At 43.5% G+C, this 21519-nt stretch overlaps 1 protein-coding gene across 3 annotated transcripts in view; it reads left to right on the plus strand.

The window, feature by feature from the left end:
• Window positions 1-20434, plus strand: part of MRPS31 (mitochondrial ribosomal protein S31) — a 164824-nt gene extending 144390 nt beyond the window's left edge. For all 3 annotated transcript variants that reach the window (XM_069205478.1, XM_069205477.1, XM_069205479.1), the window contains exons 6-7: window positions 8446-8589; window positions 20053-20434. In XM_069205478.1, coding sequence (XP_069061579.1) covers window positions 8446-8589; window positions 20053-20285 — 377 coding nt within the window. In that variant the 3' untranslated portion in view covers window positions 20286-20434. The remainder of the gene's footprint in view (window positions 1-8445; window positions 8590-20052) is intronic.
• The last annotated feature ends 1085 nt before the right edge of the window (window positions 20435-21519 follow it).

The raw sequence follows: 21519 nt of genomic DNA on the forward strand, positions 1-21519 counted from the left end.
ATGCTTTTTAAATATTTTAACCCACAGATCTCAAAGATTCAGCTCCTTTGCAGACATAGCCAAAATTAGAACAACATCGGGAGGGTACCACCCAGAGGTCAGTGTGCGAAAACCCACACGCACTGCTTACCCTAGGCAGCAAAAGAGAACAGAGCATATATGTGCCTTTAGGACGAGAACACCTAGGTAGGTAACAGGTTTTCTCAGGGTCTACTTTCTGTTGCTCCGGTCAGCCACATAATTACTCAATTACATCATTCAGGGAATTTTAATTGGTGGTCTAATAGCAGTTTCTTTATTGTCCATTTGGGTTGATACCAGATTTCTGGGCTCTTTACTTTGAGCTGCTCACGATCTAGGCTTTCTTTGTGTTCCCCTTCAATTTGTTCTTAAAAATTAAAATGTGCCTTATTTTTTACTCTAGGAGATTTGGTAGCCTGTTGTATAGAGCATGTCTACGTTCGCACATGATGTCTATTTCTCACGCGTGTGAGCGCTCTGTTTTCTTTTGGAAGCTGCGAGGGGGTAGTGCAAAAGCTTGCTTACTTGCAGTCTGCTTTTTACTCTTCATGTGGACTTCTCTGACTGGGGACATGGTCTTTCTGAACAGATGTTTCCTGCACTGGAGGAAAGTAAAGAGATAAAAAAGAGTTGTAAGTGGGACAGGGAGCAGCCAAAACGTAAACCCCCCTCCACCTTGAAACATATCCAAAAGGGAACTGAGCGAACGAGTGAGGCTGACACTCATTCAAGCCGGTTACTCTCTCGAAGTTAATTTGGAAAACATTTTGACTAAATGGTGCATTTTACACCTCAATCCTTAAAGAATTTTGCCGAAACGGAAGGCGTATCTCAAATAGTTCTGGATGGACACTCTTGAAATAATCACATTTTTCAAGGGTTTCCTACTGTGGCTGCCGTTCCACGGATGTTGAGGAAGGAGTCACTCCTAAAGAACGTTTTGAAAAAAAGTGACAGGTTGTTAGTTTTTAATAAAACAGTTCAAACACATTGGATGGTTGACAAGCACTTTAAGAAAGTGCACTGATGCACAAGAATAGGCTCATAATTCTTTTTCAAATATCCACAATTCCAGTGGTGGCTGCTGCCTGGAAGGGCTGGTGGGGCAGCGCGCAGAGGTCTGGGGTGGGAAGGGGATGGATTTGGGACACGGGGGGCAATAATAAAAAAAGAAAAATACACTTATCTGCCAACTCTCCTCTGCCGCTCCAGCCACCTCGGTGCTTGCCTTGCACCTCACCACCACCCAATCCAGGCACTTATCTCATGCTGTTGCACAGCATGAGAGAAGTGCCAGAATTGGCCTGAGTGGGCTGAAATGCTGCTCTTGGAGGGACTGGGAGTCTGAGCTTGGTCCCACCTAGCTGTTAAATTCAGCGCAGGTGGAGAGTTCTAAATGCGCATGTCAGTTTTCACCTATCCATCCATTTTTTGTTTTGTCCATCCTGCCTTGCCTATTGCACTTTTCTAACCATCCTTCCATCATTCTTTCCTTTCTACTCTTTATCCTTCCACCTTTCCTTCATCCACCCATCCATTCATCCATCTAGCCATTATTTAATCAAACTTTATCCTCGTTTATCTTTCTCTTCATCCACCTACCCTTCTTTGTACTTCTCATCCATGCATCCATTAATCCATACACTCCTTTCTTCAATGGCAAAGCCTTCTTTTCAGACATTAATTTCTCTTTTTTTCTCTTAAGCCCTCCTTCCCTCGCTTCTTTTTTTTGTTGTGCTCTTCTGTATCATTTCTTCCTCATGTCAGTTATTGAGCGTCTGTTTGGGTTTGAGGACTGGCGTCGTCTCCAGTTACACACAAAGGAGAAATAAACAACAATTTAATGACAATTTACAAGTGCCTTGTGTCACCAACGCCCGCATAAACTGCGAAAGGGGTTTTAGGTTTGGAGAAGGTGGTGGAGGGGGTTTCATGGCGCCACTCGGGTGGAATTAAAAGGTACTATGTAGTGAGTATCTTTGGATAAAATATTCTGTTGAGTTTTCGATGATGGCCAATAGTGGCATATCGGAAATTTGCTGGGTGTATGTGTGTTTGTTTGGGAAGTTCTGTCTGGTGTGTACCGATTGGATGGTTGTGTGCATCATAGCAATTGCAAGCAGTTCGTCCCATGCATGCCACTTTGAGTGTAAATTGTGTTGCATGGCAGATTTTATGTAGGTGATATTTTTCCATAGCACGTTGGCCTTTCGATTTCTAGCTTTCGTTACTAGACTCATTGAACCCTTCAAGGCCAGGCTCTTATTGCTTAATATCCGTGGCTGAGAGCCTTTTTGCAAAACACCCCCCCGCCCCCAAGTCATCGAGAATACCAGGAAATACCACAAGATACTTGATTCCTGAATGTGTCTCCCACATCTTTCTTGTTGGCTCCTGAAATAAAATTTTCTGATTTTGATTGCTGGCACAACGTGGAACGTAAGAAATGATTCCCAGCCCCACATTTGCATTTCTTATGTTTGGAGAAGCCAAGATCTTTTTTTAATTACTTTTGCCAAGAATGAGTGAAAGTACTGCATTTACGACTCTGAAAACGAACGTTTAATTCTAAAACAAGCTGTGAGACTATTTCTATATTTGTTCCTATTCATATTAAATTGTAACATTTATTTTATTATCTGATTGCGGTAAAGGATAGAGGTTAAATCTGCTGTGCAGTGCAGACCGGGGCACCATCTTGCTGTTGGATTCCTTAACGTTTTTGGTATTCTTTTCATAAGGGGGTGCTGATAAACTGGGAGGGGGTATCCATGTTGTCTGTGCTTTCTTTGCGCAAGATGGTCTTGTTGCCATTGAGATTTCCTCCAACTTTGAATTGAAGACCCTAAAAAGCCATTTTTCCTAGTGCAGCACAACTCACAGACTTTACAGCCTCGGAAAAGGATTACGTTTATAAGGGAATAAACCTTTACACAGCTCACCAATGATCTATTAAAGGAAAGAACAAGGTGCTGAAATGGCCAACACCAGAGCACTTGCACCAGACTCAGGAGCACACTTCCCCCGAAAGAGCTACTGGAAGACACTTTTCGAAACCCTGAGGTGACTGGGCATGGGACTTCAAATTGGTTGAGAGACTGTTCTGCAGAGGTTTTGGCGTCTGGAATTATAGGAATAGGCTCGGTGCTGAAAATGTCCCTAGTAGGAAGCCAGAACCTCCACACTAGCTCTGCACTTCACTGGAGAATCAGAGAAACAGTGCCATGAAACCAGAGCAGACGATGAGGGAGATGAGTGCTCCTGCATGAAACTATCTGGATCACAGACTAGTTATTGGTGTAAGATCTTTAATTAGTCTTAAACACTGAGCAGTCCTCTCTAGCACCCATTTCATTGTTTTCTTAGCTCACACGTGCCATTATGGATGAGGACCAACCATATGCAAATCAATTCTGACCTCATAACAAAATAAATAGTGCACTTTCATCAGGTAGATGCAGTCGACTGATAGCGGGAACACAAGCAGACCCAAACTTATTTATATTATTTGGCCAGATTAGTGAAGTGGGGCTTGATCTCCTCTGGCACATTGAGATCGAGACCCAGGCATTCCTGAGCCATTAATAACAAATGACTTTGAAAGCAAAAAAGTAGTAAACGGAAAACATATGGGGGTCATTACGACCCCAGTGGTCGGCGTTAATATGGCGGTAAGTACTGCCAACAGGCTGGCGGTACTTACCACCATATTATGACATTGGCTGGTTGGCTAATATCCACCTCCTGCCCGGTGGCCGTCACTGTTCCACCTGCCTACCGCCATGGTTTTTGTGGCTTCCATAACGCCACAAAAACCATGGCGGTATTTACTGTCAGTGACAGGGAATTCTTTCCCTGTCACTGATAGGGTTCTCTCCTCACCCCCTCTCAAGTTATCACCCATCCCCACCTCTCCAAAGCCCCCCACCCCTACATTCACGCCCCCCCATTCACACACACACGCATACACGCACCCATTCCCACATGCATCCACGCATGCATTACATTAATTCACATACACATCTGCACACACTTTCATCCATACATGCATTCACATAACACGACATACTCGCACTCACACCTCCATACATGCACACACGCATTTAACAGGCAACACACACACGCATCCACACACACACACGCATCCACACACACACACACACACCCACACACACACACACAAACATTCACCCCCACACACACACAACTCCCCCAGCCCCCCTTCCCTGTCGGAGACCCGACTTACCTGTGTTCAGGGGGTCTTCCGGCAGAAGACGAGGCATTGCAGCCACCAGCAGGGCCCGCCAGCAGAACATCGCCAGGCCGTATTATGGGTCATAATACGGCTGGCGGCAGGCTACTGGCGTGGCGCTGCTGGTGGCAGCAGCGCCACCTTACCTCCATCCACCGGCATGGGCACAGCCAGATGTCCGCCATTCTTCTGGCGGAAATCCGGCTGTGGTCATAATACGGCAGACGGCTGGTAGCCGTGGCGACGGTATTTTGGTGGCCGTCGCTGTGGCGGTAGGCTTTTTTTACCGCCAATCTCCTAATGAGGGCCTAAGTATCATGCCATTCCATTGCCTTTTAGTTATTAGGCTGTTTTTTGCCATTATAGGTGTGGGCCAAATATTCCCAATAATATTGACCTCTTACCCCAAAATAAGCAGTCGTCTTTTGGAACAAACTAGGCCTCATGAAAACATATTGACTTTTTGAATTCAGTTATGGGAGTCCTGCTGACACTCTTTAAGGGTGTCTGTTGAGAGTAGACATTTAGGGTGAAGCAGTTGGAAGAAAAGTTGTCCAGATAATTCGAATGAGTCACTTGCATGGATATATAATGAGAGTTGGGGTACTTGTATCGGGGTTAAGGGCTGTTCACTGCTTCCAGCAGGAACATCCATTTTAGGTCTAGAAGTGCTGTATCCCATGTCAGAGTTTCAAAATACTCACATAAGTTAGATTTGCTTACAGTGAAGCTTATGAAGCAAGTTTGTATAGTCTGAGATTATTCTCAAAACCTGTTTGTCAATGTCTGTGTCTTACTATCTTGGGATACGCTCTATTACACTTTTTGCCTCTTTTTGTGCAACTTTGACTGACGTGCACTGGGTTCCTGCTAACCAGGTCCCCAGTGCCAGTGTTTCTTCCCCAAAAAAAGACACCTGATCACTTGAGCCCCAAGTGGCCATACCATTTAGCACCTCTGTAAGTCCCTAGTAAATAGTGTCTCTGGTACCTAGGGCAGGGATTCTAAAGAGGATACCCCAAGAGCTGCAACACAGCTTGTGCCATTCTAAAGGACCTAGCACCAAACTCATACAGACTGTCACTGCCCGCTGCGTGACAAGGTGCTCCAAAAACTGAAAATATGACTTGGCACACACTTGTGTGCCATGTCCCATAAAACTGCCTGTAATACTTGTAAGTCACCCCTCTAGCAGGCCTGACAGCCCTGAGGGCATATCTGCATGAGTAAATATGCCCCTACGATGTCTTTGTCGATTCTAAGACATAATAAGGGAACAGGGAACCCATTTGAAATACATATGTTGGACACTAGTCAATACGAGTTTCCCAGCTACATGATGGCTTCACTGAAAATAGAGATGTTTGGTATCAAACATCTTGTATTAATAAACCGTCACTGATTGCACTGATGGATTTTTAATACATCGGCCCAGAGGGGACCTTAGCGGTGCCCCCTGAAAATGTACCAACTGCTGGTGTACTGACTGACTAGCTTCCATCAGTCTGCCACCAACAGATGGGTTTCTGACCTTTCAAGTGTGACAAAGCCTGCTGTGTCAGGAGTTTTAACAGACCTCCCCCCAACAGGATGACTGCAAATCTGCATTCCAAAGCAGGGGAGGTTCAAAGAAGCCACTACCCTTGGTATGCAGATCAGGCTTCCCTCCGAAGGGAGATGCAGACCAACCCCCCGCACCCCTCACCCCCTCCCTCCCGGCCCTAGCCCATTTGGCACATGCACAGGTGGGAAAATTATCTATGCAAGAGAGGTGCTACATGTGTAGGCTGCAAACGCCTCTATGGTGAACAGCCAGAAATGAACATAGCCTTAGGAATTTCACGATGTTGTATGTGGTGGAATTAGGAATTCTGGGGCTGAGTGATGCCCACTTCCCCAAGTAAGTGGTCATCTAGGGGGAGTAGTGACCCCAGGGGTAAGTAAACATTGACTACTACCCTTCACTCCTCTCAACGTCTCTAAATTGAGTATTTAGGATGGCCCCTGATACCAGGACCTCAGGTTTACTGTACTACAGAAGAACAGTCTAAAGAGCTGTGAAAAGCAAGAACTGAGGAGCAACGCCCTACTTTGTGCCAACCCCGCCAGCCTGCCTGCTGTCCTCGACAATTGCGCCAAAGATGACTCGTCTTGCAGCTGTTTGCCTCGAAAAGCCTGGGACAACTGCCAATACTTTGATAAGTGACCAGGATCTCCTGTGGAGTAGCGGAGCTGCTTCCCTGCACCCTGCAGGCACCAAAAAAGACTCAGGAGGACTCCGGACAGCCAAAACCCAATACCGGATGACACCACTGCACCTGTGCCCACTAGCCTAAGTTGAAGTGGGCCAACAGTGCCAGTTTGGTCCCCAGGCCCTCTAGAACCAAAGCCCACCTTGGGTTTACCAACAGTGGACTTTTCTACGCCTCCTGCAGCTCTTTCTTCAGGCCCCCTCCAACCACGAGTATCCTCTGCACTAGAACCCAGTGCCAAAAGACAGCTCTACACCGAGCACCACAGCCTGAGAAGTGTGACAACGGTGTCCCTGTGTCCCGAGGATCTCAAGGGTCAAGCCTCCCTGTGGGTTCCTCCTGACTAGCCATCCAGTCCCTGCTTGCAGCCTCTATCTCACCAGACTGATCTCCATTGATGTAAATGGGACACCCAATGCTGTAACACACCTCTGCACCTGAAGGCCTGAGCCCCCCGAGCTGAACTGTTGGTGTGGCACAGGACCTTGCCCTATACTCACCTCCAGCCCAGAAGATCAGTCCTGTGAGTTGTTGCTAAGTGCCCGTATGCATGTCTTTTTCTTTCTGATAGGATAACATTAGGACACCCGAGGCTGAAAAGCACCTCTGTAGCCGGACGCCCCAGTGCCTCCTGAAGTGACCTGTTGGTGTTGTTTGGACTTTGCCCCATACTTTCCTTAACTCCAGAAGATTGGTCATGTAGATCACTGCTGAGTACCCATGTGTCGTAGATGTTTTTCCGCCATAGAATAACATTACAACTCCAAAAATTGCAGTCAGCTTTTAAAAACGAAAAATTCATAACTCAAAAAGTACTTACCTTATTCTGATGACCTTGGTATCTAAAATCATGTAAAGTATGTATTATTTTTATAAATTGGTGTCGAATTACTTTGAGTGTGTCTCTCTTACTGCCTGTGTGTGAAGTACATGCTTAGCAGTACCTTCTGATATGCCTAACTGCTCACCCACACTACCACAAAAGAGAGCTTTTGGGGTGTCATTTGTGCCTCTGTATTTCCTCTGGGGTTTGCTTGGACTCTTTACACAGTGTACCTTGTTTTGGTCCACTATATGAAGAACCAGCTGCCAACACTCTGGTCTTCCCTGAAAGTTACTTTCTGTCTCCGTGAGCTGAGCTTTCTCAGTATACTCGATCATTTAGACCCTAGCCCTCATTGAGTTTTTTTTTTTTTTTTAAACAAAAAAATAAATAATGGCCCTGATGCATATTAACTTTTATTCCTATTTTCAGGGTCATGATTTGATTTCCCTGTCTGTGACTGCCATGACTCGAATGGCGTTTCCCAGTGGAGGAATGAAGTGATGGTTACCTGCCCTGTGTAGGGCAGGGTGACAGCTGCTGTGGCCTACTGGCCATTAACAGACAAGCAGCCAGCTCAGAGGCTTACGCTAGCGGAGCCAGCTGAGGTTCCACTGAGGTAACCTGAAGCTCCTCCCCACCTTTAAATGGGGTGGACAACTGTGAGGTACTCAGAACAGGGGACTCTTGTGGGATTTTGGATTTGCTCCAATGAAAAAGCAGATGCCCTCAAAATATATTACTAGGCAGTAGCTTCCTTTGTGCAAAGAAAGAATTGCTCCATTACATGTTGTGTTATACATAAGAATCAACTAGCTGTGTCAGCCCAAGTGTACTAATTAATGTGGCACTACCCTCTTTCAAATGAATGCAAAAAACACTCTTAATCCAGTGTCATTGCAGGTAAATTGACTTGGTGATACACTCTACTTCGTGAGCAGCAAAATAATTCTAAAATGTATACTGTTCTTCTAAAAATAAAATAAAAAAAAATCTACAAATCAGAATTGGCCATTGATTTCCTTAAAATGTATGCTCTGAACGCAGAAAAAAATTGTTAAATCCTGTTGTTTGATTAGCCATTTTCTTTTCCTTAGTCTCCAAGCCAACCCTGTGGGATCTGGAGCTGGCAAATCAGATTGCATCAGCCAGCAAGCGATTACCTCGGAACGGGTTCGAGGAGATGATCCAGTGGACAAAAGAAGGGAAGCTTTGGGAATTCCCGATTAACAACGAAGCAGGTTTGTGGGACAATGAATATTGCACAGGATAGTGCCCATCATAAAAGGATGCATGGATGTAGCATAGGCAACTTGGTGTCAGCTACGGTCCACAATAGACGCTCCCGTACACGCTCCGACTTTCACCCCCAGTGCATGCAGCATGATTTGTGTGTCCTATCAGTGGGTTTTACAAAATGCACAGCATTTAATCCCTTCTTTAACCTCCTTGGTTTGAAAAGCATGTTAGCGAGCGTGCGGATAATTCACAGTGATCCATCTTTGGTGTCTGATTTCTCAGTCCCGCATGATGAGTCCTGAGAGAACATTAGTTCACACCTCTAGATTACAGATGACGTGCAGCCAGGGCAATGATTTCCTTTCCTACTGGCTTGCTGTGTCCCCGCGTCTTTGCTGGCTTGGGGACTGTCTGCCGTTTGTAATACATCTGTCACGCAGTTCCACCACATATTTTGTAGTTAAGTCAGAAATAGTTATTTTGATCGCCTGTGAGCACATCCAGAAGTATGACTTCCTAAATAGTTTTTTGGTATTTTGTATAGAAAGATTACTTTAGACAAGCACTACGTTTTTGATGATGAAATTTGAGAATACGCAGATGCGCGTAGGAAGAATTCTTATGAAGGAAAGTGACCAGTCGCATATTTACGAACACAGCCCAGCAGTTTGTGTGTGTTATCATAAACTGAAACTTTGCGTCTTTTAACGATATGATAACCCGAGCCTAGGAAATGGCTTTGTGGGAATAGAAGCTTCGGAATGCCGATAAACACCAAGGCCACATATCGAAGTGTTTGTGTTCATGGGGCTATCCTTGTTGATTGGATGTTTCCGACGTGCAGTTATTAATACATTTGTTAGATAAGAGTTAGCCGATCCGGAACGTTGAAGTAGTTTATCGTTTGAAAAACCACCACCTCCCTTTATTTGTTTTCCTGCAAGAAACCCACCTCATGAATTCGCTTCTTGCTACTAAAATAATATTCCGAAGCTCTGTTCATTGCACCAAACCCCTTGGAATGTATTGCGTTTTTGGAGTAAATAAAGTAGCACGCTTTTAGATACTCTTGCATGCATTTATGAAATGGCCCCAGAGCATCTACAGTGAGAATATTCTCATACACTTAGCACAAATGCAAAGGATTACATCCACTTTGCACTTTTACTTCCAGGAAGTTGTACTTTTGAGGTAGATTCAGAAAGGCATTTAATAATACGTAAGAGTACTCCTGTAATCTACTTCCCGTACTTAGGGCCTTATTTGGCTTCTGTGGACGGAAAAGCCTGTCTGCCGAGGTCCCGACGGGTAGGCTGCCGCCAGTGTGGCAACCTCCCTGCCAGGCCCATTCCGAGTTTTGCGCTGGGTCGGTGGGCAGAAACTCAGCAGGAAACCACCTACAGCATTGTCTCCGGTTCGTAATAGAGCCAGCGGCAATGCTGTAGTGTGTAGGGTGCACTAGCACCCATCACAATATTCACTGTCTGCAATGCAGACAGACTATTGCGACAGGGCTGACCAGGGGGGCCCCTACACTGCTCATGCCAAGAGCATGGGCAGTGCAGGTCCCCCCCTGGGGCCCCTGCACCCGGTCTCCACCAGCCTTTTCATTGCGGGACTACTGTCATGAAATTGCTGATTGAGAAGGGAGTTGTAATACCCAGGGCAGCACTGCTTGCAGCTCTGACTTGACAGATTAGGACCACCAGTACCGCCAGGCCGACGTTAAGTCATAATCTGGCCGTGCTGGCGGACTGACTGCGGTGCTACCACCACAGTCGTAATATGGCACTCGGACCGCCGCATTGGAAGCAATCCAATCGCTACTGCAACCCTGGCACTCATTAGACCGCCAGGGTCGTAATGAGGCCCTTAGTGCGTATAAGTAACGTTTAAATACATCTGGGGACATTTGTGAATGTTACCTAAGGGATCATTGTGAAAACCTACTGGTTAGATGTATTGTTACCTACATGACTTTGTCCTGATCTTTTGTTGTGAATTTTGGGTATCAGAGTAGATTTCATGATGTAAAGAGTTTCAATAGAAAGTGTCTCATCTCCACTCACAAATGCATAATATTGTTGAGATTAGCTTTCTTCCCCAGTTAACACAAACGTGTAACATTCAAACAGTATTCCCGATTCTAAGAAATGTTTGACGGGTGTAAAAGTAACTAACAAATATATGTTGAATTAATGGAAGTCAATAGCACGTGAACTGCCTTTCCAGCCCCTCTCACCTTTGGTTTGCTATAAAAGGGCACCACAAGCAGAACAATTCCTGTTTTAACTGTTTCATGCTGACCGACATGCAGTGTGACTCTCTGGAGATAGACCTCCCTGGTGAGTAAGGGATATCCTTCTTGGTGTGGAAATCGAGCACCTGTTTTTAGTTTGGTCTGAGCAGGAAAAGTCTTGTAAAGGTTGGTACACTCACTGGGCAGAAACATCTGAGGTACTCTCCCTGAGGGGAATAACTAATTTAATACCCTTGGGAGAAGGAGACTTCTTGTTTGTAGGTAAGAGCTGCCCCTAGGATTTACCTCCCTGTGGAGTGCTGATAGCTTATCTTTGAAGTTACAGCCCTATCATAAGCTTACACAGGGCTTGGTGTGGGCTGTCAGTACTTTGAACCCATCCTTGATGCTCTTTCTGGCTTCTAATTGGTTTGATGAACCTTTTGATAAACAAGCCTGCCAGGAGTGCTCATGGACACCGGTCATGCATGTGACATATGGCTGGTGTGGATTTTCCCTGGGTGGGGGGGCATGACACTGAAACAAATCTTTAACACATGGGCAAATCAGCCATCCATCTAAAGCCTGCTGCTTGGTGTCTTTTCCTTACAAATTAATCATAGTGGATTCAAATGCTTAATTTGTAAAAGAATGAGTGCCAGTCTCCACAGCTCTGCTAGGAAGCCTGCGCCTAGTGCACTTAAATGGCGACACACCCAATAGCAAGACCAGGGCTGCATATTCGAGAATCCACTTCATGCTTTTTTAATCCACTGCCAGATACTCCCAGCCCCTTCATCACACTCTTGCAGATTCCTCCTGTCTCATGTTGTGACAGTTTTTCCATTTATCTCTTCTCTCTTTTGCTCTTGGTAAATGCCTGATGCAGGAAAAATAAGTGTTGGCCCCCGATAATGGGTCTTGGTGGCCCCTACCACCAACTGCCTGCTCAAATTAAGTAGTAGTGAACTCCTTAGGTGCTCTGTTACATTCACTCTCTGGTTTGAGTGACCGGTTTTAAACAATTAGGCATTTAAAAAAAATGAATGGTCACTATTACCAAAGGTTTTTTTCAGTCACCGAGATACTTTATGGCTGAAAATAGCTCATTTACTCTATAAATGCAGAGCAATCTGCAGTAGTAAAACCCACTAAAAGGAAGGTTACAGGGTTCAGGACCCACTAGGTATGTACCGTGTTACACGGATATCAAAAAGGTATTTCCAACTACCAAATTGTATATACTTATAATTTCTGTGTAGTATTTAATAGTTTGTATATAATAAAATAACTTTTCCCTTTGACAAGAAAAAGCACTGACTAGACAATGAATGTTTGAGTGTTGCTGTTGTGTACCAGCAAGCTGGAGTTACTAGTCCATACCACCTCTCCCGAGTAGGCCTTGGGTTACTCTTTTTCGCTACACTGAGAGAGTCAAGTGCTACACTGGGTTCTTAAGTTTAGGACCTGAAAAAGTAAGTGGTGGTCAAGAGTGTCAATGTCAGCCAAAATATCTAAAAATATTAGTAGGCAAGCGTTTCTACTATCCATGTTTTTCAGGGCAACAATATGACATCTAGGTGGTATCCTTGGGCAGAGATCCTGCTCATAGATCAGGCTTTGCAGCTTCTGGCCACTCTGCAGTAATATACAGAGAACAGTGAGCTGAAGCTGAAAGAGGTTGACCACACTATGAAAGCAGGGCAAGAAGTAGGTTCAGGTATTTCAGCAGGTCCAAGGACCATGTGGGTGGTCCAAATGGCATATTTAGTAGCTTGCCATAGTAGATGTGGGTTATAATACTAGCATCCATCACAAAAAGGACCATAAATATAGAGGTTGCACTGAAACTGCTTTGACACCAAAGCAATAAATGTGCAGCAAAACCCAGGGCTTAAGAGTATCTTTTGAAAAACAAATATTCCTTTAAGTGGTCTTTTATCTGTTAGAAATGGTTTTAGCTGAAAACCAGAAACCCTACTTTTCCAGTTCATTAAATATTTTGCATCTCTTATGGTCGAAGCCCAAATGACCAGCATGCCTTCAGATATAGCTAATCTTACAAGAAGGGTTATTGTCTATAAATATAGTCTCTGTTTCAATAGAATAGACATAGAAGGCAAACGTCCAGAACAATGACTCCAGGACAACGATTACGTTGTTAACGCAAGCATAACCACGACTCCTTTTTCTCTGCCTTAACCATGCTGAACAATGTACATGTGTGGTTAAGGCAGAGAAAAAAGGAGAGTGCATCAGGAGAGGACGCGGTCAGGTAAGTGTGGCTGGGACAGGGTTGGGGGTAGTTTGGGGGGGGGGGTGGATTTAGGGCTTGGGGCAGGGGTTGGGATAGCTTGGTTTTTAAGGGATGGTATGGAGGAATCGGGGTAGGTCTGGTTTTTAGGAGTGGGGGGACCAAGGCAGTTCTCTTTTTAGGGGCAGGGGTGGGGGGTCGGGGTACTTTTGTTTTTGGGGTGGGGGTCAGGGTACTTTGGTTTTTGGGGATGAGGGGTCGGGGTACTTTGGTTTTGGGGGTGGGGGATGGGGTAGTTTGGTTTTTGGGGGTGGGGAGATGGGGTAGTTTTGGTTTTTAGGGGCAGGGAAGGGGGGATCGAGGTAGTTTTGGTTTTCAGGGGTGGGGGATTGAGGTCGTTTTGGTTTTTAGGGGCAGGGCTGGTGGGGATCAAGGTAGATTTGGTTTTTAGGGGTGGGATGGGTGGTCAGTTGTTTTTAGGTTGGGGAAGGGCTTAGGGCTCAGGGTGGGTGGGTGGTATCCGTGGTAGTTTTTTTTCAGCGGTGGGGGGGGTCAGGGGAGTTTTAGTATTAGGGGTGGGGTACTTTTAGGCCTTAGAGCAGGTGGGGGGGTCGCATGCTAGAACCACGCATGCTGTTCCCACTCACACCATTACTAGGCATGCTTTCTCAATGAAAAATTGTTGCAAAGGCATGCGTGGTGAAGGCATTTGTGGTAACAACGGGGTCGTTGTTCCGACCGCGTTGTTCAGGCATGCGTGGTTCCAGCATTCTTTTTTCCATCATACATTCAACATAGAGGTTTACTACGATATGAGCCATCACACTTCCTTTTTTATATTTCTGCATCTTCAAATGATTTTTTTTTGTTAAGGGCAATTTTGCGCAGGCAAGTATGAGGAGGTTTACCAGAAATGGTTGATCTATTCACCGGAATCAAGAGTGATTTTGATGTTATAGAGTTTTTTTTATTTTTTTTTATTTTTTTTGTGGGATTCTCCGAAACAGTGCTACCATTTTTTTAATAATTAATATCTGGTTGTCCAAATCTATTGTATGCAGAAAATTAAATATTTCTTAGGTATCCTCAATAAAGAAATCTGCAAATTATGAGCCTATTTCAGACATAATTAGTCTGCCTGGTGGAGGACATTTGTTTGTGAGTTTTGGCCGGTATATCAAAGTAGGGTGTCCTGGGATTTTCAATATTAAGGAATTCTACTTCCTGACTCTTGATCAATTTAGCTGTTTTGACTTCTTCATCTAGCGAAATTGTGTGTCTCTTGATAGAGTTGGCAGGTTCCTGTGAATTATTTTTATATCGTTTTCAATCTGCCAATAATCTCATTTTTTCTTGTCCATCAAAGGTGAAAACTTCGGAGGTAAACTTCGTACTAAAAAAGGTGAAGGTTGATATTTTTTCTTAAGATTGTTGCGTTGTTTGAATCTGCAAAAAAATGATACAGTCTGAAAGATGTATTTGAGCTTTATCGTCTTAAAAATGTTATGCAATTCAGTCCTAGTATTGAAGGATACATGTGACATCAGGACTAAGCAAAGGCCCTTATCAAGGATTTTCACTTTTATTTCAGTCAGTGCAATATGCCCTAAAATTAGGGCTGATTTGGTTGTAAACCTCTGACCATGCTCGTTGTTAATATTCGAGTTGTCTCCCTATTTGTTTTTCATTGTGTCTGATTCCGGCCTATTCTCTTGCCACGGCCACTCCTTCTGAATATTTGGTGGAAAATTTCTGTATTGAAAAACATTAGTCTAACATTGTACATGTTGAATGGAACCTATGCTGTTTCCTTCTTCGGAACTGAAAGTCCAATTTTAACTGTGGGTTTATTCTTTTGATTCCTAAAGTTTAATGAACTTCTGAGAAAGCTTATTGCATGAAGGAGGCATTGTTTGTAGAGATAGCAGAAAACTTCAAGGAGACATTATTCCTAGGGATAATAGATGATAACTTTCATAAGCTAGAGAAGTTTGATTGAGAGGCTTTTAACAGGCATCCATCTTGATGATTAAAACAGTTTGAAATATATGAAAATCCACAGCAGCAAGGCTGCCCAGAAGGTGAAGGCTGCAGCGGGCAAAGGAGTGTCCAGGCCTTTCAACAAATTTTGCCTGAGACAAGTTCGTCACTCACAAAGAGCCCAACTGTGAAACTATTTGTGGAGCAACTCCCTGTTAAGTTAGACCAGAATGTAAAAGAAATCTCAATAGTCTCCTCAGTGAGCCCTCTCCAGGAACAATCATGTGTGCAAACTAGCAAGGTTTTTGTAAGAAAGTCTGTCTTTTCAGGGAAACTTGTTCAGTGTTTAGTTCGAGCTTTAAGACCTGTACTTCGTGAGCATAGAGCCCTCCCACTGCTTTTCATTTGCTTGTTTCAGTGTCCTTTAAAAGTCCTTTCTTGCTAGTGCTTAATCCTTCCTCCTTGTCCCTTCTTTTTGTCTTTCATTTTCTCCCATGGAACAAGGACCAGATACTGTATCTTTATACTTTGGTTGTTTATCTGTTTGTTTGGGGGACAATTTATTTCCTGATTGTGTTACACTGTGGGTGGTGGGTGCATGTTCAGCTTCGCTCCCGCCTCCTCCTTCCCCTGTTGTTGCTGCCATGCTTCCTGCACCTCCTGCTCCACTTGTTGCACCCGTTACCTGTGTTGTGTTCCAAGTACCGCTCACCTTTTATCAGGACATTGCCCCTTCGCAGCCGCCATGCTTCAGGTTTCACCATGGCAGCTGTGCACCTAACTTTTAGCCACACGGGTACCACGCTTCATGTTTCAGTACAGCACCCACCTCCATGTTTCAGCACGACACCCGTCGGGCCAAATAACCTCTCCTTGGGCTGCCCCCGTGTGTTTATTATCACTATTATAGGCAGTTCAAAATGTCTCTTTAAACAAAAACAACTGTGTAGCAGCCCTCGCTGAACGCTGGTGCTGAAGGCTTTGCAGGGTTTCTGTGTTTCCTCTGTCCACTCAGTGAGTGGGGCTGCTCTCAGCGTGTCTTCCTACTGGCCTTCTCCGGGCGTGCCTCGAGGTTGCGACAGGCAGGTAAGGTGGCAGTTGTGGGCCTTGTCATGGGGACTGGCCAGCGGGAGATTTATTTATTTTATGCTGACCCAAAAGTGTAGCAGCCTTCAAGCACTGATCGACGGCCGTGTGGGACTACAGTTCTGCCCCTATACGCTGCCACTGCTGCCTCTTTCCTATGGCATCTTGGGTGGGCGGGGGTGCTCTCAGCATGTCTTTCTGCTGGCTTTCTCTTAGTGTGCCAGCTCTCGAGGTTGGGATTGGCAGGTAAGGCCAGCAGGAGCTTTATGTTTTCTATGCTTAGATCTGCGCCAGCGGGAGCTTTAAAAGAGTCTCCATGGTCCTGTTTGTGACTTCTTTGTAGCTTGGTGTGATTGTCGCTTCACCATGCTGCTCGTCCTGATAGCTAGTGTGGGACTTCAGTAGCCAGGGCACCCAAATGGCCTTCACTTGTCCATCAAGGTAATTTTTCAGCCCGCTATGCTCTGCCTTTGGCTGATGGGATTTGCACCCTTTTATTTTGGTACCGTTTTCTCTATGCCCCCTTTCTTACCCCTCCTGGGGTGCCACTTCTGGCCTTCTGTTTTCCAGTTCACCATACTCCAGTCCATCCCACTCAATCCAATCCACCCCACTCCATTCTACCCCACTTAATTCCTGCCCAGTTCACCTCCTTCCAGCCCAATCCACCTCATTCTACCTCAATCCAGCCCAATCCACACCACTCCAGCCCAATCCAACCCAACCAATCCAATCCACACCAGCCCACCCAATCCAATCCGCCCCACTCCAATCTACCCCACTCAGTCTACCTAACCCCAATTCAGTCCAGTCAACCCCATTACAGTCCACCGCAATCCACCCACTCCACTCTAGTCAAATCCACCCCACTCTACCCCAATCCAATCCAATCCAACCCACCCCACGCCATCCGAGTTCAATCCACCCCACTCTAATCCATCCACCCCTTTGCAATCCATCCACTTCACTCCAATTCACCCACTCCCATCCAATTCTCCCCACTCCAGTCCACTCCACTGCAGTCTAATCCACCCCACTCCAATTCACCCCACTCAAAACCACCCCAATCCAACCCGCCCAGTCCTGTCACTTCAGTCCAATCCACCCACCCCAATCCAGACTAATCACCCCATGCCAGTTCACCCCACTCCAGTTCACCTCACTCCATTTCAGTCCACCCCACTATACTCCAATCCAATCCACCACTCTACTCCAGACCACCCCACTACCTCAATCCACTCCACCCTATTCCACCTCATGCCGCTGCATACCATGACTCTCTGCCATTAAACCACTGAACTTTACTCTCCTCCTCTCAATTCTATGACACTGTACTCCCCCTACTCCACTCTACAACATTTCAGTTCCTCACTCCACTCTACTACACTCCACACCACTAACTTTTAGTCATGCTGAACACCAGCCACACTGATGTACAACATGGCAAAAACACATTGCCAAAGCCAATAACTCTTGTATAGTTGATACCAATTGGCTTTGCCAGTGCTAAGGTCGAGCTTTTGAGACTTGTTGTATATACTTTGTATATACTTCTTTGTGGTCTTACAGCCTGCCCACTGCTTTTCATTTCATTTTCAAGCATCCAAAATCAGGTGTCTTAAATATGATATTATGAAAACACTTTATTTTGTAAAATGATTCTAACATATTCAAAAAACAATGATTCAAAAAGTTTGTTTAAAGTTTAAATATAAAATGTCTTATTGGTTGTATAATATGTAACAAAAATGCTTGTAACACATTTTATTATAATTTTTCAACATGCTGCACAGCAACCAGACTGCTCTACAACATATCTTAAAGACCTGGGCAAAGCCAATAACTCTGGCTAAACACTTATAAGGTCCCAAAAGCGAGACCTATTGGCTATGTCAGTGCTTGTTTTGCATGAACCCATGTTTAGGGCAGGATTACTTTCAAGCACCGCTTGAGCTTTACTTCTCGTTTTGTCACCGGAATATTTACATTGATGCACATTTACTGTATCTACATTTACTGAGTTTCACCATCACTTTTTCCAAAGAATGAGGCAAAACAACTTTTAAGGAAAATATAATTTTCAATGGGGTTTAAAATATATATATTTATTAATGCAATTTTGTTTAATTTATAGTCTGACTTTATATTACTGTAAATAACGCACTTTATTACTTTTTATTTAAAATAAGCCAGTAACAAATATTGTGAAATTAGGAGTGGCATTTCAGGATTGGTAAAAATTAAATAAGTTTTATATTTTGACAACATGTAAGGTTAGGGATTGAGTAAGGATTGCACTTATTGTTTTAATTTAATTCATGGATATGTTAAGAACTAAATCAGTACATGTTACGTTAATTTCAGTTAAGGTACTTAAATGGAATTAATTATATGGTTAGGGCCAGCATTGGTATTGAGATAGAAGAAGTAAAATCAGGACAAAGTAAGGAAAATGAAAAAAAATAAAAACACAGTTTCAGTGTTATGGTAACACTAACCTAAAGATGGGTCAGCATAAATACTTGGATATGATGAGGGCGTGTAAGCATCAGTTTCTCTGCCTCTAGTTACTGGCCAAACGTTATTGGTATATATATATAGATATATAGATATATAGATATATAGAGATATAGATATAGATATAGATATAGATAGATATAGATATTCAAACATTGGAACTCCCTCCCCTGAATCATTTAAGCTCCCCAGACAAGCTCAGCTTTAGGAAGCCTCTCAAGACCTCATAGAGCAAGAGAGCGAATGATCCTGCGCTTCTTAATCTGGTCCACCTTTCAGCCTTTAGCTCCGGGAAGCCCTAAATGGGCATCCATGTGCTTTATAAATGTTGATACTACATGCAAACTTTAGTTTAAATTTACTCTAAGTCTTTTGATAATTCGAGAAAGTTCAAATAAAATGCTGTTGTCAGCCGGCTTGTACTGTCTGTTTCTTAGCAATCTATGATGCTGACACACAGAGTTCACCTTTGCAGAATAAGATGAAATTGAGCAATAGCATTGTTTTTACCTTTTGTGCTGTAGGTTAAGCCTTGCCCAACAGTCTTTCAGTGCGGGTGATCACAGAACTCCCCTGATCTCCTACAAAGCAATTGTCTCTTGCACTTTTGTCCTTTTTCCTGGAACAGTTTTGGTGCTTAATACCAGTAGAATGTACCTAACAAATGCAACTCAATTGCCACAGGTTGGAATGTTTCAGCGGAGGGAGTTCCAATGTTTGACTGTGTGTGTGTGTGTGTATGTATGTGTGTGTGTGTGTGTATATGTGTGTGTGTGTGTGTGTGTATATATATATATATATATATATATATATATATATATATATATATATATATATATATATATATATATATACATATATATACATATATATATATATACATATACATTGGAACTCCCTCCCCTGAAATATTCAATCCCAGTAAATGGCGTGTAGTAATCTCCTTCACGTTAAGGTGGGCCAAGTGACCTTTAACCCTGAAAGTAGTCTAATGGAGCGTCACAACTTTTTTTGCATAAGTACATGATTTATTTGCCACTCCTGACAAATAAAGTACTGTTTTATTCCAGACCATAAAAATTGAGTCACACTTGCATACTATGTACACTTGCTTGGTATTAATATATTTATTTTGCTCCTTTTAGCTCTCAAAACAGCACTGATCAGTTTGTGTACCTAATTTAGAATGGAAGTGAGCAAAAGGGTAACCCTGCTATTACATGGGCAGTATTCAGGTTGAGCGAGTTGGTGAGGGAAACTTGCACAGAAAACATTTTCACCAATTTACCAGTCATCTGTGCAGCCACACAGTTCTTATTAGATAAGCGTTACTTATAATCCTTTCCTAATTTCCTATTCCTCAACATTTTGCAATTTCTTACTTTGTAGGTCTCGAAGAAGAGCAGAAAGTTGAATTTCACGAGCATGTTTTTCTGGAAAAACACTTGGAAGACTTTACAAAACAAGGACCAATTCGCCACTTCATGGAGCTAGTGATCTGCGGGCTTTCCAGAAACCCATATTTAACTGTGAAGCAGAAAACCGAGCACATTCAGTGGTATTATGATTACTTCCAACAAAAGGAGGACATTTTACGTGAGAGTGGCTTGTGCCTCAACTAAAGAATCAACTAACCTAATCTGAATTTGTGTAAACTTAAAGCTATGTTTGATTTTCAATGAAAAGTTACACCGTGCTTTTGATAGCAGAAAAGTATCTTAAATGCCAATTTCATTGTGTCTGATCAATAAATCTAATATTGTCACTGTTACTGCACTGAATAATTCTGTTTGTAGACCATATCTAATGCTTGGGTGTAAATTGAATGTATATTTGTGTGACAGTTTGGCTTAAAGAAGTATGTGGCTCTGAGGCAATTGGAGGCTTTGAATTGGAGTTGGCAGTAAACTGTGGAAAGTAGAATATTATTGTGGTGTAATCAGCATATAGATGGAAAGAGATTCCAGATGATGAGATAATGTCTCCTAAGAAAGTCATGTAAAGAGCAAAAAGTAGATGATCTGGGGCTCAGAGTTGTGTTTCACAGACAGGAGGAATACCAGTCTATTTCTTGGTTTTAAGGTAGTTATGTGGTTAAGAGGCTGGTGTGGTTGGCAGTGTAGGACGCCGCTGTACGTTTTCATATTATTATAGGTGACAGAACTTTATGCTTGAAAAATAAAAATTACTCTCAAGCAAAAAAAAAGTGGAGAATTACCTAAGGTGAAATGTAAATCTCATTAGCAATGCATCATGGATTCAATCATACTAATGGAATTAATTAATAATTTAGGCATATAATATATGACAACCAAAGCTATGCCCAAAAGATATACGTTTATTGAACACAAACTCATTTAATACGAAGCAAGATTATTTGGTTACATGCACCACCATTGTTTGAAAGTTAATCTGTTAAAAAGCCAGTGCGGATCCTAGGCCCACCAGACAGAAATTAGTACAGTCAATGGTGATAACTAGTTTTACAAGTGCTATTAAGCTAGCTAGCCACAAGTGTGGACTAAACCTCAAGCAAGTGAGCGGTGACTAGGGTTGGGTCAAATAAAAATGATTGCACCCCACTATTCCCAGACTGAATGGATCCGGGCACTCACAGTTGAGTACTAGAAAGGCAGGGGAAATCAAGTACCTATGCTTGCAATTATGCAGCATGAGCACGAAATATCAGCTCCTATTTGTGCCCTGGTTTTCTTGAAAAACAATAGGTCTCTCATTGAGACCTACTGGCCTTGCCAGTGTTTTTAGTGATGCTGAATTGGACTGGTAAAAAGCAGTGTTGCTTGCTTGCGCCACCTAGAGAATGACGCAGGCACTATTTTCTTTCACTTTTTGTAT

This window comes from Pleurodeles waltl, chromosome 8, assembly GCF_031143425.1.
Source record: "Pleurodeles waltl isolate 20211129_DDA chromosome 8, aPleWal1.hap1.20221129, whole genome shotgun sequence".
NCBI lineage: Eukaryota > Metazoa > Chordata > Amphibia > Caudata > Salamandridae > Pleurodeles > Pleurodeles waltl.